Below are 21,924 nucleotides of genomic sequence, written 5' to 3'. Positions count from 1 at the left end.
CACCCTGGAAACCGTCACCGGGGGAAGAGCAAAGGGCAGCATAAACATGGACTTCAGGTGCCCTCCACGTGGCATCAAAAGGCAGGGGAGGGTGGGCAGCCCCATCAGCGGTCTGCTTCTCTGTCTCACCCCACAGTCCAACAGCTCCCCTCCAGGGGGAGCCCCAGAAGTGGGAAAGAGGGGCCCACTGCAGGCCACCACAGAGCAGGGCCAGGTGCTACCTCCTCCAGTGAGAATCCGAACAGGCAGCGTTTCAGTTCCCGAAGCCCTGTCCCAGGGGAGCTCAGCTCCTCTCCGCGGGGCAGTGCAGCCCCTGACCCTTACTCTCTGGCCGGGAGCACAGTGGACCAGGGAGGGGAGCTGTGCGACCTCACAGGCCGCAGGAGGCAGAACTTGCCCCCCCCCCCCCCCCCCCCCCGCCAGAGCTGCCCAGGCTGATGGCAGGGGGCGGACTGCAGCGGCTCCCGCTCCCCGGGGGAGCCCTGGGAGGAGTGCCGGCCTTCCCGCCGAGCTCCAGTCTTAATTTTAGCTTGGAGGCCTGCCACAGAGGCTTTAGCGCGAGGCAGGCCGGAGTTATGCGGGACAGCTGTCAGCTGGCACGCTGGGTGGGGCCTGTTTAGCCGGCAGGGGCACAAGTCTGGGGACACGAGACCGTGTCCCTGGCCCGAGCCTTTTCAGCCCCGCCGGCCACACGGCACAGGTCCCCTCCTGCGGCCCCCAGCCCCGCGATGATGGCCGAAGAGCACACAGACCTGGAGGCCCAGATCGTCAAGGACATCCACTTCAAGGAGATCGACCTGGTGAACCGAGACCCCAAGAACATCAACGAGGACATAGTGAAGGTAGGCTCGGCGGGCCTGCTGGGCGGCGCGCCCAAACCCGCTGCCCTGCCCCGGCGCCCTGTGCCTCCGTCTTCTCCAAATCCTCCCTCAAAAGGCAGCAGGTGACACCCCGAAGAACGTCTGGCATAAACAGGAGCAAAGCCTCAGCCGCACACACATGACGCGGGGGTGCCTGGGGCGCCGAGGCAGGTCCCCGAGGGGCAGTGCCTGGAGCCCCCGAGGCCCCTCCCAGGAGCTCCTGGCCTGGCCCAGGGTGAAGGCCGCGGGTGGCCAGCTTGGGTCCTCTTCGGCGCCAGGGTTGTTTCTGCGGCCTCCACGGTGGGCGCGGGGCTAATCTCCAGAGGGTGGCTTCCAGTTCCCGGCACGGCTGGGGGCACTCATTTCCCCAGAGCGCCGCCCCATGTCCAGTGCTCCTGGTGTGGGGCCAGCTCCCCACCTGACCCCGGGTCCTGCGGCCGGGCCGGGGCAGAGGCCTCTCGGAGGGCTCCCGGCTCCCGAAAGGAGCGCTCAGAGGACAGTCACCCTGCCTTTGGGGAGTCTCCCCCATGGCCTCTTTCCTCATCTGGATGCCACTAGCAGCCTGGCCACCTCCAGGCCCACACCCTCACTTCAACCTCCACTCATTAGCCACAGGGTCCTTCTACAGCAGAATTCCTGGAAGCAGAGGGCCTAACCACCAGCATTAGAGTCACTGGAAGGGCTCTCAAAAGGGCGGTGCCTGGGGCCCCCGGGTCCTATGAAACGCATCCGAATCCCAGATCAGCCCCCACCAATAGAAATATAATGTGACCCATGATACCATCACCCCATGTCACTTTACATTTTCTAAAAGCTGCAATTTTAAAGAGGAGAAACAGACAGGAGAAACTAATTCTCAAGATATTTTTTTATTTAACCCAATATTTTCAAAAAAAAATATCATTGAAGCAGGTAACTGATATAAAACAATTATCAGTGCACTATTATGCGGTCTGTTTTTTGTTTTTTTTTTTTTCATCTTTGAAATCTAACATGTAGCTTACACTTAGGCTGCATATCAGTTCAGACTCCAAATGTATTAGAAATCGTGTCCTGGGGCAGCCCGGGGGGCTCAGCGATTTAGCACCACCTTCAGCCCAGGGTGTGATCCTGGAGACTCAGGATCGAGTCCTGCGTTGGGCTCCCTGCATGGAGCCTACTTCTCCCTCTGCCTGTGTCTCTGCCTCTCTCTCTCTCTCTCTGTCTCTCATGAATAAATACATAAATAAAATCTTTTTTTAAAAAGCCATACTTATAAAAAAAAAAGGAATCATGTCCTGTATTAAAATCTCATAATATACACAGTTGAAATCGATTCCTGTGCCCAAATAGTTCCAAATACTTTTAAAAGTTTTCCAATCTCGGAATTAAGTATCACTTTTTACATTTGAATTAAAATTAAACAAGATATACAGTTCTTCTGTTGCACTGGTCATAGGTGAAGTGCTCAAAGCTCCTGGCCACTGGATTAGACAGCGTGGCTCCGGGCTTGCTCCGAGGCAAAGCCCCTATGCTGTCACCCTTTGGTGGGATATCTCCCATGCTGGATAAACTCTAACTTCTCTCCTTGGCTTTCAAGCCCCAACACAATCTGGCTCCAACCCTCTTCTTTCACCTTCCAGCTCCAACACCAGGAGCAGGCCACACCAACCAGAACATACTCCTCTGTCGATACCAGCAGCACCCTCCTGCCTGTGGTGAATGCCCCGCTCAGCTTTCAAGACCCACTTCAAATGTTACCTCCTCTAGGAAGCCTTCCTTAGCTCCTCCAGGCATAGTAGCTCCCTCCTCTGTGCCCCAATTTCCCTCAGAGCATTTATCCATATTAAATTACTCGTATTAAAGCTCATATTAAATTGCGATTAGTGTATTTATCTGTATCATGAGTGGTGGAAATAGGGTACTTATAGCCCAGTGTGCCACAAGGGGGAAATTGCTATATAAATGTAAAATAGTATTTATCATGGTTTGTGTAGTGTGGTCTGGAAGTAAGAGTCCCAAACTTGGCTTTAAAAGACTCGGTTTCTTTTTCTTTTTTTTAATGATAGTCACAGAGAGAGAGAGAGAGAGAGAGGCAGAGACACAGGCAGAGGGAGAAGCAGGCTCCATGCACTGGGAGCCCGACGTGGGACTCGATCCCGGGTCTCCAGGATCACGCCCTGGGCCAAAGGCAGGCGCCAACCGCTGCGCCACCCAGGGATCCCAAAAGACTCAGTTTCAAGTTTACTCTCTTCTACCTAAAAGCAACAGCCCTGGACAAGTTACCTAGGTCTTCAGGACCTGAGTTTCCCTCTGTAAAATGAGTGCAATATCATTTACCTCCACCAGGTAAAGGACTCTCAGAGCAGTGCTGTGCAAATAAAAGTATAATGTGAGGAATAAATGAAATAAGGGTTTTGAAAGTGCCTAACAAAGTCCCTGGCATGCAGCAAGGGTGTGACACGTGTGAACTGAGCTGGAGCTTGGAGGAACTTGCAGGGCAGGACAACTAAGCCATGGGCCAGCTTTTATATCCAGGTTCCCCTCTGGCGATCCCTAGCTGGCTGCTGGATGGAGAAGAAGACCCCAAGGAAGAATGTGGCTTCTGAAAGAGATCCACAACAGGTGACAAGTGTAGGGCGCCTGGGTGGCTCAGTCAGTTAAGCATCTGCCTTTGGCTCAGGTCATGATTCCAGGGTCCTGGGATCGAGTCCCGCATCAGGCTCCCTGCTCAGTGGGGAGTCTGACTCTCCCTCTGTCTCTGCCTCCCTCTCTCTGTCTCTAATGAATAACTGAATAAAATCTTAGAAACACAAAACAAAAACGGGTGACAAATGTAGAGAGGCTCTCAGGCCCTACTGAGCCCAGGGTGAGCCAGCTCCAGGCTCCAGGTCCAGGTTATAATCCGAGGGAGGGATGAGGGCAGCCACACAGATGCAGCTGCTTATGCAACTTCCCCGGGGGCTAGGGGCTGAGAGCTGTCTTTCCTGAACCCCAGAAAACATCCCTCAAAGGCTAAGCAAAAGACCCTGCAAATAATCTTGTGGAGAGGAGATTATTATTTTATATATATTATTGGACGTTCTCTGGTTTAGGGAGTTATTGGACTTTCTTTCGTTTTCAATAACTAAAGAATGAAAAACTTTTGAAATTCAGAATGAGGATCATAAAATGGAGTCAGATAAATAGCACAAACCGGTTGGAGTAGACTTTAGGTTTGTGTACTGTCTGTGAAAGAATAAAAAAAGGAAGAAAGCGGGGCCTGGTGGCTCAGTTGGTTAAGCAGGTGCCTTTGGCTCAGGTCCTAATCCCAGAGTCTTGGGATAGAGCCCCATATCAGGCTCCCTGATCAGCGGGGAGTCTGCTTCTCCCTTTGCCCCTCACCCTGCGCATGTGCATTCTCTCTCACTTGCTCGCTGGCTCATTCAAATAAAAAAAGAAGGGAACCCCGGGTGGCACAGCGGTTTAGCGCCTGCCTTTGGCCCAGGGCGCGATCCTGGAGACCCGGGATCGAATCCCACGTCGGGCTCCCGGTGCATGGAGCCTGCTTCTCCCTCTGCCTGTGTCTCTGCCTCTCTCTCTCTCTCTGTATGACTATCATAAATAAATAAAAATTAAAAAAAAAACAAATAAAAAAAGAAAAGAAAGAAAGGAAAGGAAAGGAAAGGAAGGAAGGAAGGAAGGAAGGAAGGAAGGAAGGAAGGAAGGAAGGAAAAAGAAAGAAAGAAAGAAAGAAAGAAAGAAAGAAAGAAGAAAAGAAAAGAAAGAAAAGAAAAGAAAAGAAAAGAAAAGAAAAGAAAAGGAGACAGGAGAGCTGGCCAGGAGGGGGCCTGGGCAGTCTGTCCAAATGGGAGTCTGGGGCACCTCGGCTTCTTAAACCAATTGGGGCAAAGATAAGATGGAGGGAGGCAGGAGGAAAAGGAACTGAGGGGGTGAGACTTAGGGAGAGAAAGACAAGCAAAGCAGAAACTCAGGAGGGACCCGTCAGGGTGGTTGCACCAGTGCTAACAGGTGAAAAGGCTAGGGTGCAAGACACAGTAAGATGCTGGAATAAGATTGAGCTAGAGACCCAAGTTCTGGTCCCGGCCCTGACACAGGCTCCCTGTGTAACTCCAGGGAAATCACTCTCCCTCTCTGGCCCAAGTCCTGGGGTAAGCAGAGGTTGGGTGGAGAAGAGGGAGGCCTGCCTCCTCCGTCAGCAGGTGCTGAGGTTTCACACAGAAAGCCAAGGATGGGAAGCAGGAGATAGACCCACGGTGTCTGTAGATTTGACGCCAGCAGACCAGAGGCACTGCCTTTTGACTTTACAGACTCAAAACTTCCCCAAACTTCCTCAAGGAAGGCCTGGTACTGCCCTTGAACCCGGGATGGAAGATGAGTGCCAAAGGCAGAGGGAGAGCCCTACACAGACCAGCAGACTTGAACCGTGGCTCCCAAGGTTCGGGGCTGGGTCTCGGGCACCAGGGAGGCTTATGGGGATTAGAGCTGAGGATCTGGGGTGAGCCACCCCCTTCCCTCCACCCCTGATGGTCACCGCCATTCAGAGAACACTGATTCCAGGAATCATTACTGAGTGCCTACTGTGTGCCAAGTCCTCTGCTGTCTCAGAGGAGACGGTGACAAACACGACCGACCCACCATGTGTGAGCCCTCATGCCAGGCTCTGGGGGATGTGAGGCTATGGCAACAGTTGCGGGGCTCTCCACCATTCCCTTCAGACCCACATTGTAAACCTGCAGCCCTCCTGCCCATGAATTCCTGCTGGGCTGCACCCCCACCTCGAAGGCCTCTGAGTTCTTTCGGAGAGGGCTCAGGGCTGTCTCCCTAACCCACACCAAGGCACCCAGACCCTAAAGCAGAAATGCTCAAGCCCAAAGTACCCCATGGGTTCCTCACCCTCAGGCTCCAGCCGCTTTCCCCTCAGCTACACAGCGTCAAACAGGGCAGGGGGCTGGACATGACCCCAGCCCATCATATGGTTCACGTGCCACCTCCAACCTTCATGTGCCACAAAACACCCTCCCCCCTCAGAAACACACTCAAACCACACCCTTTGCCTATCAGCTCAGGCTAAGAAACACCTGAAAGGACCCAGCAGCCACCAGTCCCGCAAACTCTGCTCCAGATTTGGGTCCATCTGGACACCCTGTTGCAGAAAGATGAAACTGACCTGGTACTTCCTCTGGAGAAGAATCCAACCTAACAGAGAGGATGAGACTAAAGTAATGTGAATATCTGGAGGAAGGTGCTGAGCGCCATAAATTAGTGCCTGATGAAGGGTCATGGGGTTTAACAGAGGAAGACCTTACTCTCATCTGAGAAAATCAGGAGCCAGCTCCATGGGGACACAGTAACCCAGGGGCATAAAAAAAATGGGGGGAAAATTAAAATGTGAATAAGGCTTTTGAAGAAGAGGGAGTAAGATAAGCAAAAGCCATGATATGGAGGATGTTGGGTGTCACTGGCAAAAGTGAGAGACGGGTATTGCCGCTCCCCGACCTACGTCCATGGCAAATGTTACTAATGGATTACAGCACTTTTCCAGGAAGCCATGGGTCATATTGGTGAGGCAGAGATGGGGACACATGGAGCCTCTTTGTTACTCTGTCTGCAGAAGAATGACAGGACCAAGTGCATCTGAGAAAGCAGAGGGGCAGGTTGAGACCGGTCATAGAAGGTCATCCAAGCTGCCACCCATCCCATGTTGGCAGTTTCTTCCTTTCAGAAATGTCCTGTCCTCTGTCAGGTACCTCTAGGAAGGGCGGCATTGGTAACTCACATGGAGGTATTTATAATTCAGTGCTATGGGGGCTCCTAAGTGTTAACTAATCTAGCTTTTCAAAATGTGGTCCACTATCTTGAGTTGCTGGTTAAAATGCAGATTCCTGGATCCTGGCACCAGAAATTCCTATTTGGTGGGACCGGTGAACGTTTTGCACTTGCACGTACAAACAAGTCCCCTTGTCCTGCAGATGATAAACTTGGAATCCAGAGTTCTTACCAGTTTTCCCTAAAGACACACTGTGTTAGTTACCTACTGCTGTGTAACAAATCACCCCACACTCAGTGATTTAAAGCGACCACCATGTGATGGTCTCCCACAGTTGTGGGGGTCAACAAGAGGCAGCTGGGCAGCTCCACTGCTCTCACCGGTGGCCTCTCCAGAGGTGGCAGTCACCTGGGGCCTCAGCAGGGATGGATGGAAGGTGGGGCTCAGCCAGGATGCTGGGACAACTGGGACTCTCCCTCATGTGGCCTCTCTGCCATACCCCAGAGCAGAGGATAGTAATGTACTTCGAATGCCACCAGTCTCTACATCAGGGTATAAAAGTGAACTTCTAATATGGCAGCTCAGGGCTCCCCAAGGCAGAAACTTCCAGGCCTCTGGAAGTCTGAGTTCTGAACCTGGCACGGCACCCCTTCTACTGCACTCTGGTGATTGAAGTGAGTCATAGGGCAAGCCCAGACTTAGTATAGGATAAGAAGAGGCAAGGGCTTAAATGTTCAGGGCCATGACTTAATTGGGGGTCACCTCTGGATGACTACCCACCAAAAGCTGGCAAATTACCAAGTATAAGATACATGGCCAGAAACCAACGTCTTATAAGGGCCAGATTGTGAGCATTGCTTTGGTTCTCCCATGTTATGTAGAATTCTATTATTGTTACTACCAATTATAACACAAAAAGCAAAGCTTTGCCATTTTTCAGCTGTTTTACAGCTATCGCCTCATTTTAGCTTCCTACTGTATCAGCCAGTGCTTCTCAAATTATCTGGGTGAAGGGCCACTTTTATTATTATAACTTCAATTTGCTGAACACTGATGCTTTTATAAAATTCAATAGAAATTAATTACTAGGGAAATGGAATGAAAAATAGGCATCTACAATGTAAGCACCAATTTTTCTTACTATGAGTTATCAGACATAAAATCACTGGCTCCGATTTCGGTGACTATTTCTAAATGCTTACTCTCAACTTCTATACATATCCTGTTGGGAAGAGGGGACTGGCGATGGGCCACCCTTTAAGTAGCAAGGTACTAGGCAAGAAAACGAAGCAAATCCCAGCAAAACTAAGCCCCCCACCCCCCGGGTGTTCTGACTCCAAATCAAACTCTGAGTCACTAGGGATCTTGGCTCAATCCTCTTGGTGTAGAGTTAAAAAACAAAAACAAACAAACCAGAGGCCCAGAGAGGGAAAGCACCATGCTCCAAGCCTCTAGTAACTCAGTGGTCAAGTGGAGGCTGGCACCAGATGCCCATGCCTCTGCCTAGAGCAGTTTCCCCACCCACAGATACTCTATCTGAATTGTCCAGGGCCCAGGATGCCCAAGGACTGAGTCATACAGGAATCTGGGGAGGTATTTTTGACAGGGGGTGGCTGCTGGCCTTCTCCGAACCCTCCGGCAACGCCTGGTCCTGCTGTCCAGCACCCTTCCCCACCCTCTGGGAGCCTGCGGGGGCTGCGGGGGCTGATTCTGTTTAATCAACCGGCTCTCTTGCTATTCCAAAAATAAATATGCCAGAGAAGGGGACACCAACTGAATGAGCAGCCACATTCACCCTTCCCACCCCTTACCCTCCCACCAATTGCACACCAAGCCCTGAGGCTCTGCCATGGGTCCAGCTCCCGTCCCACCACCCTCCCAGAAAAAGTCATCTTCCCTCCAGACAAATTAAGAAATGAAATCACTGTGTGCTTTTGATATACTGCCGTGGTGGCCTAAGACCTGCCTGAGCCGGGTCTTAAAAATATCTCCCCAAAGTAGGCACTGTGACCAAAGCTGTCCCAGTGCTCAGTCCGGGTTGGGGGAACAGCTGGGCCTGCCAGCACAGCCCATCCCTCTGAGAGCACATCTTCCGATTCCCAGAAAACGAAGCCGTCGCCCGATGCACGGTGCCCAAAGGAAATTAGGGGGAATAATTCAAATGTCAGCGCCGATGTCTTTTGCGAAGAAATACTCATTAAAAGACACGGCAGAGAGGTCCTTGGGAGTGGGATTATTATTGTAAACAGAAAATGAGGGAAAAGAGGACTCATCAGCGCAGGCTGAGGTGTGCGTGAACGCACACACAATTATGCCGAGGGAAGCTGCAGAATTAATGTACCAGGATCTGGCGTGTCAACAGATTTTCTGAGATGTATTTTCATAGGTACTTGAGAATAACTGAACCAAGAATTCCTGTCACTGAGCTCCTACCATGTGCCAGGCGCTGTGCTGAGCACTGCCACGGAGTGGGTGCTGAATAAATCTGTGTTTGAAGGGATGGAGGGAAGGATGCATGGATGTCTATGGATGGATGGGTAGATCTTTGGATTGATGGATGGAGGGACGGATGATGAGAGATTGGATGGGTGGGTGAATAGAGGGTGCAGGGTGAATGGATGATTATTTCTATTTCTCAGAACAAGGTTTTAAGAAATAGCAAATCCATTTTACAGATGAAGTGAAGCTCAAAGAGGTAAGTCATCTGCCAAAGTCACTCATCAGAGCAGCGCCTGCACTGGTGCGCAAGGCCACCTTTGGGGCTCTAACGTCCTCTTGGGGACAACATTCTGTAACAACCACCAACAACAGTTACCGGTTGTTATTAATCAGCTGTTCTGGGCCGGGCAGTGTTCTAGGCATTCAGAACTTATTTATTTAACTTATTTAATCCTCCAACAAACTTTATGAGATGACTCCAGGAAGCTGAGGCACAGAAAAGCTCAGTCCACCTGCTGACGGTTACAGAGCCAATAAGCAGGGGGGCTGGACCCCAGCCTCAGCAGTGGGACTTCACACAGGGCTCTTTCCCACCCGGCCGCCTCTCAGAGGCCAGACACAAATAATCAAATGCGTTGAAGTCAGAGTACGTGGGACTAAATGAACAAAGCGGGCTGGGCTACAGAGGAGCAGGGCCGGTGGCTGGAAACAAAGGGGTGGGAGCCCTGCCTGGGGGCAGGTGTCTCGGTGGACAAGGACTGGACCTTAGATGCTGCAAAGCCAGCATCCGCCTCCAGGTCTGACCGTGGCTGGGCTGGTGTGGACAGCTTAGATTAGAATCAGTCTGGGCCCTGCCTCCCACCTCTGGGCCGCCTGCCCTGAGAGGCGGGGAGACACCATCCTGAGAACAGCCACAAGAAGGGCAGGGAGGCCACAGGCGCTAAGTAGGAGAGTGCAGGAGGGAGGAAGCGCCTGCTGGGACCAGGGCTGGGGGGCACGCCTCTGCCCTAATAGCTCCTTCTGCTGGCAGAGTTCCTGGGGCTGCACCATGCTCCAGAAGCCAGCCTGGGTGCTAAGAGGCATCAATCAGGCTGGGGTGCGGCCGTGGTGGAGGAGGGGCAGGCTGCAGAGGTCAGAACTCCTCCATCGACAGGACCCAGGCCCTAGGGATCTAACTGAACCTCAAGAACCACTACGGGTGTACCCAGGTCAGGGTCAAGATGGTTCCCCAGCCCTATCCTCTCCAGCTTCTTCAATTTGAAAGCTCCCCCAAGAAACGGCAACTCTGAATTTTTGCCCCATCTAAACCAAATAGAGAAGATACCAGCCCTTTCCATCCACTGTCCACAGCCATGAGATGTTCCTCAACCAACCTGGGCCTTCTTTTCCAAATGTCCAGCACACCAGTTTTCCATTTCTTCTTCCAAACCTCACTGTCCACCGAATTCCCAGCCCATCACCGCCTCCTGGAAGCCCTCTAGGAATAAATACCATCTTTCTGAGATGAGGACCATATTTATATTCTTCCCTCCAGCCCTGGCCTTCCATCCAGGGGAACTTTAAGAGGTTAAATGACCTCTGCTGAACCCCAGCGGAGAAAGCTGGAGGCCGAGATTTACAGGAGTCCTGGAAGGCGCTCCTGACTCCCTGAGTCAGCTTTTCACATCACCCAAAATCCCAGGTTGTCAACTTTGCTTCCCATAAACATATCACCCCCTGGGGGAGACCTCATCCCCTGCTGCCTCCAGGAGGATCCAGGGATCTGGGGCATGGGGCAGGAGCTCAGTCTAGTCATGGGACGAAAACAGGACGCCCCATTGTACCTACAACATGATTAGGTCCACTCTCTCCCCCTCAAAAAAGTTACCCTGGAAAGAAAAGCACCAAAGCAATGACACTGTTAGTATTAGAGAAATATAAATTGGAGATACTTTTGTTTTATTTTTACTATTTCCTGAATTTTCTGCAACGTGGCTGTCATTTTATAATGAAAAGTAATCTGAAAAGTAATTCTGTGGCCAATTGAGAGGACCTCCTTCCCCCAACAAAAGCAGGGAAGGGGCTGCCCCTGAAAGAGTGGTGTTTAAGATCTGGCCCCACCAGGCCCCACAGGTGACCCCTCCCACCACAGTCTGATGATTTTGAGCCTTCATTCAGCCAGCTTTTATTAAAATGGCCCAGGAGCACGGAAGATGGTCATGTTCCCATTTTACAGACATGACAACTAAGGCTTAGTGGTGCTAAAGGACGTTGCAGACAAGAAAGCAGCTATGATGCTGTTTAATGCATAGTGAGGGCTCAAGAAAGGTCAGTTAAATGACTTGGCTGAGAGTAACCTTTTTTTTTTTTCGAGTTTACTGATTATTTTTTCCCACTTCCCAAATGAGGCCTCAGCCACCTTTGCAGTGGAACGTGTGAACCGGATTCTGTGAGCGCCCATGCTCCCTCCAGCTGCAAGGTGGGCCGGTGGGGGAACAGAGAGAGGAAAGTCTGAGGTCGCCGCAGGACTAGGGTGCTTGGGGCCTGCTCAGCCTTCTTCGGTACCAGACACCTTTACTAGCCAGGACAGCACGGCCCTCACTTTGCCTCATGCCAGATCCCACAACAGCTCCCAGCCCTGCGCACCTCTCTAACCCGCCACCAGCACCCCAAACCAGCCTGGCACCATGTCCCACCTGGACTATTGCCGCAGCTCCCTACTGGACCCCACCTGCGTCCTCTCTCCCGGCCTCCACCGGCCCAATCAGCTGCTCAAAATTCAGAGGAGAGAGCAGAGAACAGAATGGTGGTTGCCAGAGGCGGGGGTGGGTGGTGAGTGAAGGGGGTCAGAAGGAACCAACCTCCAGTTATAAAATAAATAAGTCACAGGGACGTAGGTTCCAGCACAGTGACTATACTTCACAATAATACTGTGTGACACATGTGAAAGGTGCTAAGAGAGCAGAACTCAAAAGTTTTCATCACACACACAATTTTGTCACCTATGTGTGGTGACGGACGGTAACTACACTTAGTGGGTGATCACCTCCCAAATATACAGACAATCATTATATTGAAAATGATATGATGTTATATTATCAATTATACTTCAATAAAAAAAAAAAATCAGGGCACCTGGGTGGCTTAGTGGTTGAGCATCTGCCTTCGGCCCAGGGTGTGATCCTGGGGTCCTGGGATCAAGTCCCGCATCAGGCTCCCTGCAAGGAGCCTGCTTCTCCATCTGCCTGTGTCTCTGCCTCTCTCTGTGTGTCTCTCATAATAAATAAATAAATAACCTCTAAAAAAAAATCAGCTCAGATCTGGTCAATCCAGTGTGCAAAAGCCTTCAGAGACTGCTCCTCCCAGTGACTGTCTGGCCAGGCCTCTCTGGCCTCACTCTGGCCACTCTGGGCTTGCACTTGGCCTTCCGGAAGCACCTGCATCGGCGGAGGGCACACGCTGTCCATCCCATTGGGTCCTAGGAGTGCCCAGTATGCTTCTTCAGCCACGGGCCTCCCTCCACCTGGCTATCTTCAGGATCAGCCTAGCTAGAGGCCTCTTTCTTACCCCCAGGATGACTAGGACCGGATCGTAAAAGAACAGAATTTAAGAACCATGCCTCTAGGCCTGCCTCTTACTTTGGCTTTAAGCAAGTCACTCAACATCCCGAGGCCTGTTTCTCCACCCACAGGACAAGGGGATGGACCAGCTCGTGTGCCTCACTGCTCTAGGGCAGCCCTGGCATCACCCTGGAGCTTGTCAGGGATGCAGTCTTGGGCCTCACCCCGGCTGGGCTGGGTCAGAATCCCTGGCGGTGGGGCCCAGCCGTCGGGTGAGACAAGCCCCCCACTCCCCGCCCAGAGGGTGATGCTGGCCCACAGAAGCGCAGAAGTGGGTGGATGTTGTGACCTAAGGCCTTGTCCTTCCCGCCCCCGCAGGTGGATTTCGAAGACGTGATCGCAGAGCCTGTGGGCACGTACAGTTTTGACGGCGTGTGGAAAGTGAGCTACACCACCTTCACCGTCTCCAAGTACTGGTGCTACCGCCTGCTGTCCACGCTGCTGGGGGTCCCGCTGGCCCTGCTCTGGGGCTTCCTGTTCGCCTGCATCTCTTTCTGCCACATCTGGGCGGTGGTGCCATGCATTAAGAGCTACCTGATTGAGATCCAGTGCATCAGCCACATCTACTCCCTCTGCATCCGTACCTTCTGCAACCCGCTCTTTGCCGCCCTGGGCCAGATCTGCAGCAACATCAAGGTGATGCTGCGGAAGGAAGTGTAAAGCCAGGTGGGGGTGAGGGGGGTGGCCGGGCAGGGGGAGTCAGGCCAGGCTGGCCCCCCACGGCACTGCTCCATGGGCCTGCTGGTGAGCGCTTGCTCTTTAGGGACTGCTATTTCCCCCCCAAGACACACAGTTTAGGGAAGCAAGCAAGAAAAGAGCCCTGCCACAGAAGCACAGTGGCCCTTCACTCTGCCCCCTGCCCCACCTAGATGCCTCCGTGACCGGGCATGAGGAACGATAATTTGCTAAGAGGCAGCTACTGCAAGTCTTTGCATTCACTTGTACTGTAACAGCATAAACCAGCACTCGGTTCCCACCTGGGGTCAACCCATCCGTGCATGCCGCCCGGGAAAGCTACCAGTGACTCTTGGCATTAGAAGGGTGGCTCCAATAAACGGTTTCGGTTGCATTTCGGGAATGCTGTGTTTTCTGTGTGTCCATAAGGTAGGTGCATGCCCTGATGAGCTTCAAAAATACAGTTTGCTGCCCTAAGAAACAAGTGGAGCAAGCTGGTTGGCCCTCCTCTGGGCCAAATTCAAGAATCAGAACAGAGTTCGGTTTCTCTTGGGCTTCTTCTTTGCTGGGTATCTGCTCCCCCATGTTACTTAGGGGATTATTTCCCTGGGCTGGCCAGCAGTCACCAACAGGAGAAAGTGGCCCGTGGGCCAGAAGGGGCAAGAGTCCCTCCCTGGGCACCAGCGAGGGCAGGGCCTGGGTTCAAAACTCTCTGAACCTCCCCTTTGACTCCACAGATACCAAGGCCCTGACACTGCTGCTTGGTATGTGTACACCTTCAGCCTTCAGAGATGTGATGAGGGCATATGGCCCAATCTGTGCAGGTGTGGACTCACTACATAAAAAACAATAGCAAGGGCATGTCCCACCTCTTCTTCACCTAACCCCACTGGGGAGACAAGAACCAGCAATCTTACATTCTTTACAGATACTTTCCCAAGAGTGTTATCCAGAACTTAGTCCTCAGAAAAAAAGAGGGGTGGCTTTTGTGATTAAATTTGTTTGGAAAATGCTCTATATTTCTCTCAGAGATTTTCAATAGACAGCAGTACATTAAAGATTCTGACAAGTTCTGCAGGAAAGAAAACTGTTCAGGGCAACGTCTTCCAATCCCACTTGACCTTTTTTTCCCCCCATGTAATACTTACTTTCGTCTCATAAAATTATGGTTCCGCAGCAGGTTTTCAGAGGCATCGCCTCATTGGTGCCTGGCCATGAACCCAAGGAGTACTGGGGGGCAGTGTCGTGGAGCAGATTGGGAGATAGGGCACAGGCAGCCTCAGTTCTGGTCCTGTCTCTCCTCCTAGTTGCCTTCTCTGGCCTCAATTTTACCATCCATAAAACGATCTCTAATGTCCATCTCAGCCTTAAAATTTACTCATTTTTGTTTTTTCTAGTATCTTATTATGCAATTTTCAAACACAGGAAGGAAGTTGGAAGGGTCGGCCGTGAACACCTGAATGCACACCATCCAGGCTCGACATTGCCCATTTTACTGCTCCTGCTTTGTCACATCTCTCTCCATCCACCAACCTCAGCTTTCTTTACACACTTTTATTTTTTATGCATTTTAAAATAAGCTGCAGATACCCATATTTTTGCTACTAAACACTGCAGCTGTCATCCTTTAGCTTAGCCCAGGGAGGTCTAGCCATCACTAGAGCACAGCAGCTCCAGCCCACCTGTCTCTGTTCTGTGCTGGGGCTCTGTACATTCTCAGGTGGACCCTGTGGGCCCGGGCTCCTCCTGCTGGAAAGGTTTGGAGGCGGCATTATTTACATCCTCCTCGAAGGGGCTGCCCTTCAAACATCTCTTGAGGTCAATAGGTCCCAAGACTTGGAATCTTGGGTTCTGCAGAGATTTTTCACCACTTTGGCACTTTCTATAACCTGATTTGACTTAAACTCCAATTTTCCAAGCTTGTTCTCTTTCTTGAGGGGCAGATTACAGCAGGTACTCATTTACCCATGAAGTTCCCAGAACTGGAGAAAGGACACACATTTAAGATGCATAAGGAGTTCTGTGTCTTCCAGGAATCTCCTTGAGAAATAGCAGAACAGCATGCTGAGGGCATAATGGGAAGAGGCCAGAGCAAGGAGGTGGAGTGTCTCTCTCTCTCTCTCTCTCTCTCTCTCTCTCTCTCTCTCACATGCTACATTCAGCTTATCAGGGATTCTTGCTCAAAAGGCAGGTTGAAGGTCCCAGCTCCAAAGTGTGAGTCAGTGGAGCCCAGGAAAAACACGAACCCATTTGTGGTTCTGCAGGTGGCCCCCTTATCTCACTGGAAGAAATAAGTGGTAGGGTCCCTTGGAGGTGATGATCTAAAATCCTATTCTCTCCAGAGTTAGACAGTGGCACACAGTGGGTGTGGTATATCACACAAGAGGTCTGTGCCTGGGACTTACAGCATCTTCCGACAAAACTCTTGACAAATCATGACCGCAAACAATGGGACCGGGTCCCCCTACCCCCACCCCAGCCACACGGCTGGGGTCCTTCTGTCATAGGCAGAGAACTCTGCAGCCCTGCAGGGGAATCCAAGCCCACCAGCCACCAGGCATGATCACCATTTTAGGGAGGGAGAAAGAGGGCAAAGCAATGTATGGGGGGAAAAATGTTTATACAGTGCACCTTTTATAAAGCAGTTAATGAAGCAGACATCTTGCTCTTGGCCACATCAGGCACCGGCTAGCACAGTCCATGAGGGTACCAGAGAAAGTCACTGCAGTAGGACAAAACTGAGGAATTCACATTTTGCATCTAGTGGTGTTTCACTGCACTCGAATAGAAAAGGTTAAGCACTTTCGAAACCAGGATATTTGTAAAGGGTGACCTTGTGCAGCTGTAGCCCACAGATCCATCCAAAAAGGAGCACAGATTGTATGACAGATTATGTCTTTCAGGGCCTAAGGAAATGAGGCTCAGAGCCTTCGAGTGTTCACATTTCACTTTTGACCATCAGAATAATGAAACATTGCAGAAGAAAACCTACATGCTCCAATTTATTGGCAGCTCCAGCCATGTGTTTGGTTTGCAGACGGGTCTGACGCGGTGGGAGAAGGTGTATGCAGACCTCGGGGTGGGGTGTCTGGGGAAGGAGGGCAGAGACAACCGAGCTCAGGACTCGGTTCGAGAAAGACTGAGAGGGTGAAGATAGTCTCTAGCACAAGATTGGGAGGGGAGGGGTGCAGAACCATGGGTGCTGCTGAAACCGAATGCCACTGATCTGCTGTGCCCGTGGCCCCCAGTGGCTTCTGTTAGCTGCTAGGGCAGCAACTTCCCCGGGAACAGCAGAGACTAGGGCAACTCTGGCTGGTGAGCAGGGAGGCTCAACTGCCAACAGACCCCATCATGGCTGCATCTGCACCCAGAGTGCCCCCGTGGTCCTATACATGGTCACGAAGACCCCAAATCAGCATCCTGTTAGCCTCCCAAAGAGCGAGGACTACCTGGTATTCACAGTGTCCAGTTAGTACTGAAGATCTTGTATTAAATGGTACGAGTCTGAATACTGGCATTCCAGGGCATGCCTCTCTGCTCCCTGAACATCTAAACCATGCTAGCTTCTTCTACTATGTGCAAGAATGTTGTGTTGTGTTGTGTGCACACGCAGTGTGGAGGGAGAAGAGGACAGAGCATATAGAAAGTGAATCTGTGGCTTTTGGGAAGTGCTTTTGCTTGTAACACAGTGAGTCACAAAAATATGTATAGACATTTTTTTTTTAAGTGCACTAAAGAACCAATGAGTTGGCCACTCCCCATCGAAAAACCTCTGATCTAGAACATCGTGTATTAAACAACCAAAGGTATTTCTTGGGCACAGTCATATCCTTCCTCAGGGCTGACAGGACACTTGAGAATGTGTTTACCAGGTGAGTAAAACCTTTGAGACCTTCGGTGAAATGCCCTTCTAAATAAAACACAACAGTCTGCAGCCCAAGACATCACTTGTGCCGGTACTAGAGCAGGATGGGAGTATTACCACTGCTGGTAGCTTTGGCCAAACTGGAAACACCATCTCTTGCAGAAAAACTGAGTAACTGTTCCTCCTACATGGTAAGTCACAGAAATAGAAGAAGCTCAGGGAGATTCTAAGGAATTCATCCTTCCAGCCGGTCGTCTCCGAATTTGGTTGGTAAACATTTGTTTTTGTGAACTTCTTTTAAATGTTCAATTCGGTGGTTTTCACATATTCTAAACACTCACATACCATCATCACTAATTCTAGAAAATTGTCATCACCTCCCCCAAGAAATCCAGCATTTATTAGCATTCCCTCTCCATTCAGCCCAACTTCCAGCCCCTGGCAACCATGGTCCTCTAACCTGCCCTATAGATTTGCCTGTTCTGGACAGTTCACAAAAACGGACCCATCCAGTATGTGGCTTTCTGCAATGGCTTCTTTCACTCGGCAAAATGTTTTCAAGGTTCATCCGTGTTGTAGAGAGTGACAGGACTCATTCCTTTATAGCCAAATAATATGTCACCATACAGAGAGACCATATTTGTCCATTCATCTGTTGATAGACATCTGGGTTATTTCCATCGGAGGCTATTATAAATGAAGGTGCTATGAACATTTATGTGCAATTTTTTTGTATTTGTATAGGCTCTCGCTTCTCTTGAGTAAATACCTAGGAGAGGCATTTCTGGCTCATATGGTAATTCTATGTTTAACTTTTTGAAGAACAGCCAAAGTATTTTCCAAGTGGCTGGACCATTTTCTATTCCCACAAGCAGTGTATGAGAGTTCCAGTTACTCTACATCCTTGCCAGCACCTGTTATTGCCCATCTTTTTGATTACGGCCATCTTAGTGGGCGCAAAGTGGCATTTCGCTGTGGCTTTAATATGCATTTTCCTAATGAACAATAACATTGAGCATCTTTTCATGGGCTTATTGGCCGTTTTTATGTCTTCCTTGGAGAGGATATAAAAATAGGTCTATTTATTTGTTTATTCAAATATTTTGCCCCTTTAAAAATCGGCTTTTTATTCTTAAGTGTTAAGAGTTCTTGATATATTCTGGATCTGAGTACGTGATTCACAAATATTTTCTTCCATTCTGTGAGGTGTCTTTTCACTTTCTTGACAGTGGCCTTTGAAGCACAGAAGTTCTGTACCCCATTTTGATGAGGTTAATTTACCTACTTTTCCTTTGCTTATGCTTTTGGGAATCATATGTGAGAAATCACTGCCTAATCCAAGGTCACAACGATTTATGCCTATGTTTTCTTCTAACAGTTTTATAGTTTTAGCTCTTACATTTAGGGCTCGAAGCATTTTGAGTTAGTTTTTATACAGCGTGAGGTAGGAGTCCAACTTCATTCTTTTTTTTTTTATTGAAGTATAGTTGACATACAATGTTATATTAGTTTCAGATGTACAACATAGAATTCCAACAATCCCATACATTGCTCAATGCTCACCATGGTAACTGCAGTCACATAACAATGTTATCACAATATCATTGACTATATTTCTTGTGCTATACTTTTTATCACTGTGACTTATTTGTCTTATAATTGGAAGTTTGTACCTCTTAATTCCCTTCACCAACTTCATCCTTTGGCATGTGGATATCCAGTTTTCCCAGCACCATTTGTTGAGCGGACTGTCTCCCCTATTGAATTCTCTTGCCACACTTGTCAAAAATCAATTGGCCATAAACATGAGAGTTTATAACTGCACTTTCCATTCTATTCCACTGGCCCATCCCATTGATCTTTATGTCTATCCTTACGCCAGTACCACACTCTTTTGATTATCATGGATTTGTAGTAAATTTTGAAACCAGGAAGTATGAATCCACCAACTTTGTTCTTTTTCAAAAGATCATTTGGCTATTCTGGGGCCCTTGCATTTCTGTGTGAATTTTAGGTTATCAATTTGTGCAAAGAGGCCAACTAGGAGTTTGATAAGAGACTGCATTGAACCTGTAGATCATTTTGGATAGTATTGTCTTCTTAACAATTTAAGTCTCTGATCCACGAACATAGGATATCTTTCCATTTATTTAAGTCTTCTTCAATTTCTTTCAATAATATTTTGTAGTTATCAGGGTATAAGTCTTATACTTCTGTTGTTAAATTTATTCTTATTTTATTCTTTCTTATACCAGTATAAATGGGAAGATTCCTTAATTTCATTTTCATATTGTTAATTGTTAGTATAAAGAAATACAACTGTTTTTTTGCAAATTGACTTTGTACCCTGCAACCTCAATGAATTCATTTATTACTTCTAACAGGTTTGTATATATGCATGAACTCCTTAGAATTGTCTACATACAAAATCATGCCATCTGCAAAGGGTTTTACTTCCTCTTTTCCAATTTGGATGCCTTTTGTTTCTTTTTCTTTCCTAACTGCTTCATGTAAATATTAGCTTCTTAAACATTTTTAACACAAGTTTTAATTGGCTGCCTATGCCAAATGGTTTCATAAAGGAATCCTCTGTTCCCAGGGCCACCTTCTGACATGCTGGTGCCCAAGGATGCTAGAATGGGTCCATGCAAAAGTAAAAGCACTCTGAAGTCAGGCAGGAGGACATTAGCACCACCCTCCACATCTGAGGTCCCATTCCTGCTCCTTATTCTGAGCTTAGAACACTAGGCTTCCACACCCAGGGTGTTACCAATCCTATACTTACCACTTTTCACAAGATCCCAAAATAAAGGAGTAAAAAGATACTGGAGTGAAATGATAGGTCCAGGAGAAAAAAAGAAGAAAAAAAACAAAAACAAAAACATCTACCAGCCAGGGACAGCAGTAGGGGCAGGGTAAATAAACATCTATAGGACGCCAGAGGAGATCCAGGGGTTGTCTGATGGCTGAGTCCCCCATCATCTTCTACCATGGAGACTATTTTCCTACCCGGGTCAGGATTTTATCCCACTCAAGCTACCCCAAGGTGCAGAAGAGTGCAAACTGAAAGGTACCTTATACACACACACACGCACACAGCCACCAAGGGGCGGACTGTCTAGGTTGGCACAACCTAAGCCCTTGGAGGCAGTCCTGGCCCAGCCTGGTCACACTGTGGATGGCTGCGAGGAACTCCTCTGGCTGGAGCTGTGGTGGCTCAGGACAAAGGTGGATGAGTTGCTCTTTTTGCTGACGCTGGTCTCTCCTGGACGGTTCCCCTTCAGGTAGCTGGAGGAGCAGCAGAGGAAGCGCTGTACAAGTTCATGGAAGAGGTGGCCCGTGAAGAGCATGTAGATCCAAGGGTTACAGCAGCTGTTGAGGCTGGCCAGGAGCATGGCTATGATGAAAGCCGAGGCTGAAGGGAGGGTAGGGGTGCAAGGAGAAAGGAGAACAGGCCATCACTACTGGAGGAGTCACCCTCATTTCCTGAGAATGGCCTTTCCCAGGTACCAGGGGCTGAGTCACAAGATGGAGAACTAGAGAGACAAAGTCTGTCTGCCTTCCATATTGTGGCTCTGGGCGTGCACTCAGCCTGCCCCCCCCCCCGCCCACCTCCCAGCCTTGCCAGGCTCAGCCTAGCCCTAGAATGCTCCCCATCCCGTCTGTCATCAAAAGCATACCCGCCGAGAGCTTCCATCAGCAGGGGCTGCACTCGTCCCGGCCACCTGTTCATTCATAACTCACTCAGCAAGGATCCAGTGCCTATGCCTTGGAGTGCCCAAGAGCACAGAGTCCGGAAGCTGCCAGGCCTGGTTTGTAGCCTAGTTCTGCCAGCAACAAATTACTTTAGTTCCCCAAGAGACTGCTGTTTGCTAATCTTTCAGCAGGGATAACAAGGCTATCCAAACCTCACGAGAATACTGCAAGGATTTTTTTTAAAATGCCTGGCACTCGGTAAGTGCTCAGTACATGGTGGCTGCTATCGTGACTGTGTGCCACACACCCGGCAAGGCACCAGGGACACAAAAATAAAATGAGTAGCTCCATGAGGTGGGCACTGTGCGGGCACCGTGGGGTAGGGAACACCAAGGAGGAGTGCAAATCTGAGCAAATCATGGCCAGCCCCACAGACACCGGCATTTGAGTTGATCCCTGAAGGATGCTTATGAGTTTTCCAGGCAGAGAGGGAGGAAGGGTGCTCGAGGCAGAAGGAATTGCACAGGAAAAGGCACGGTGGCAAGAAAGAGCTGCTATTTTCGCAGTTGAGAACACTGACAGTTCTGTACCCCTAAGAGCACTGCTTCAAGAGCACGACAAATAAGACTTACACAGGAAAAAAAAAGTTTACCTTGAAATTATTTGAGGAACCGTGCAAAAGCTATTACACTGAGCATTTATTGTGTTTCAGGCAAAATTAAAGATCAACTTCAAGACTTTGCTTGTCACGAGTTCAAGCTTCAAAAGGAAAGAAAAATTTCAAATCCTGGGGTGCCTGGCTGGCTCAGTCGGTAGAGCACATGACTCTTGATCGTGGTGTCATGAGTTCAAGCCTCACACTGGGTGTCAACCTTACTTTAAAAAAAAAAAAAAGCAAGCAAGCAAAGAAAAACTCCTAATTCTATATACCTCCGGGTTTCAGAAGGAGGGAAAAAAATCTAAGTTCCTTGCAATGGACTTCAATCTGACCAACTGTAGCCATCTCCTACCATGGAAGAGAATGAGGAATCCCTCTAAAAA

At 49.5% G+C, this 21,924-nt stretch overlaps 2 protein-coding genes across 3 annotated transcripts in view; one reads left to right on the top strand and one right to left on the bottom strand.

Moving 5' to 3' along the window:
* The first annotated feature begins 415 nt into the window (after positions 1–415).
* CAV3 (caveolin 3) lies at positions 416–13,716 on the top strand. Its single transcript, XM_072785295.1, has 2 exons — positions 416–842; positions 12,966–13,716. Exons 1-2 carry the CDS (start codon positions 729–731, stop codon positions 13,305–13,307), a joined length of 456 nt encoding a protein of 151 aa, XP_072641396.1. The 5' UTR covers positions 416–728; the 3' UTR covers positions 13,308–13,716.
* The window catches only part of OXTR (oxytocin receptor), a 27,090-nt gene continuing 18,129 nt past the window's right edge, over positions 12,964–21,924 (bottom strand). The window contains exon 3 of one of the 2 annotated variants that reach the window (XM_072785291.1): positions 12,964–20,602. In XM_072785291.1, the coding sequence (XP_072641392.1) occupies positions 20,355–20,602 (248 nt within the window). In that variant the 3' untranslated portion in view covers positions 12,964–20,354. The remainder of the gene's footprint in view (positions 20,603–21,924) is intronic. The other variant, XM_072785294.1, reaches the window with a different exon arrangement.

This window comes from Canis lupus, chromosome 19 (assembly GCF_048164855.1).
Source record: "Canis lupus baileyi chromosome 19, mCanLup2.hap1, whole genome shotgun sequence".
NCBI classification, from domain to species: Eukaryota; Metazoa; Chordata; class Mammalia; order Carnivora; family Canidae; genus Canis; species Canis lupus.
This window is presented reverse-complemented; position numbering and strand designations above follow the sequence as displayed.

What these genes read in the sequence shown, in the direction of transcription:
- CAV3 (XM_072785295.1), top strand. Translation starts at nt 729, where the DNA reads ATGATGGCCGAAGAGCACACAGACCTGGAGGCCCAGATCGTCAAGGAC. An exon ending in TCAACGAGGACATAGTGAAG is followed by an intron (nt 843 to 12,965) that starts GTAGGCTCGGCG and finishes CCGCCCCCGCAG; the next exon opens with GTGGATTTCGAAGACGTGAT.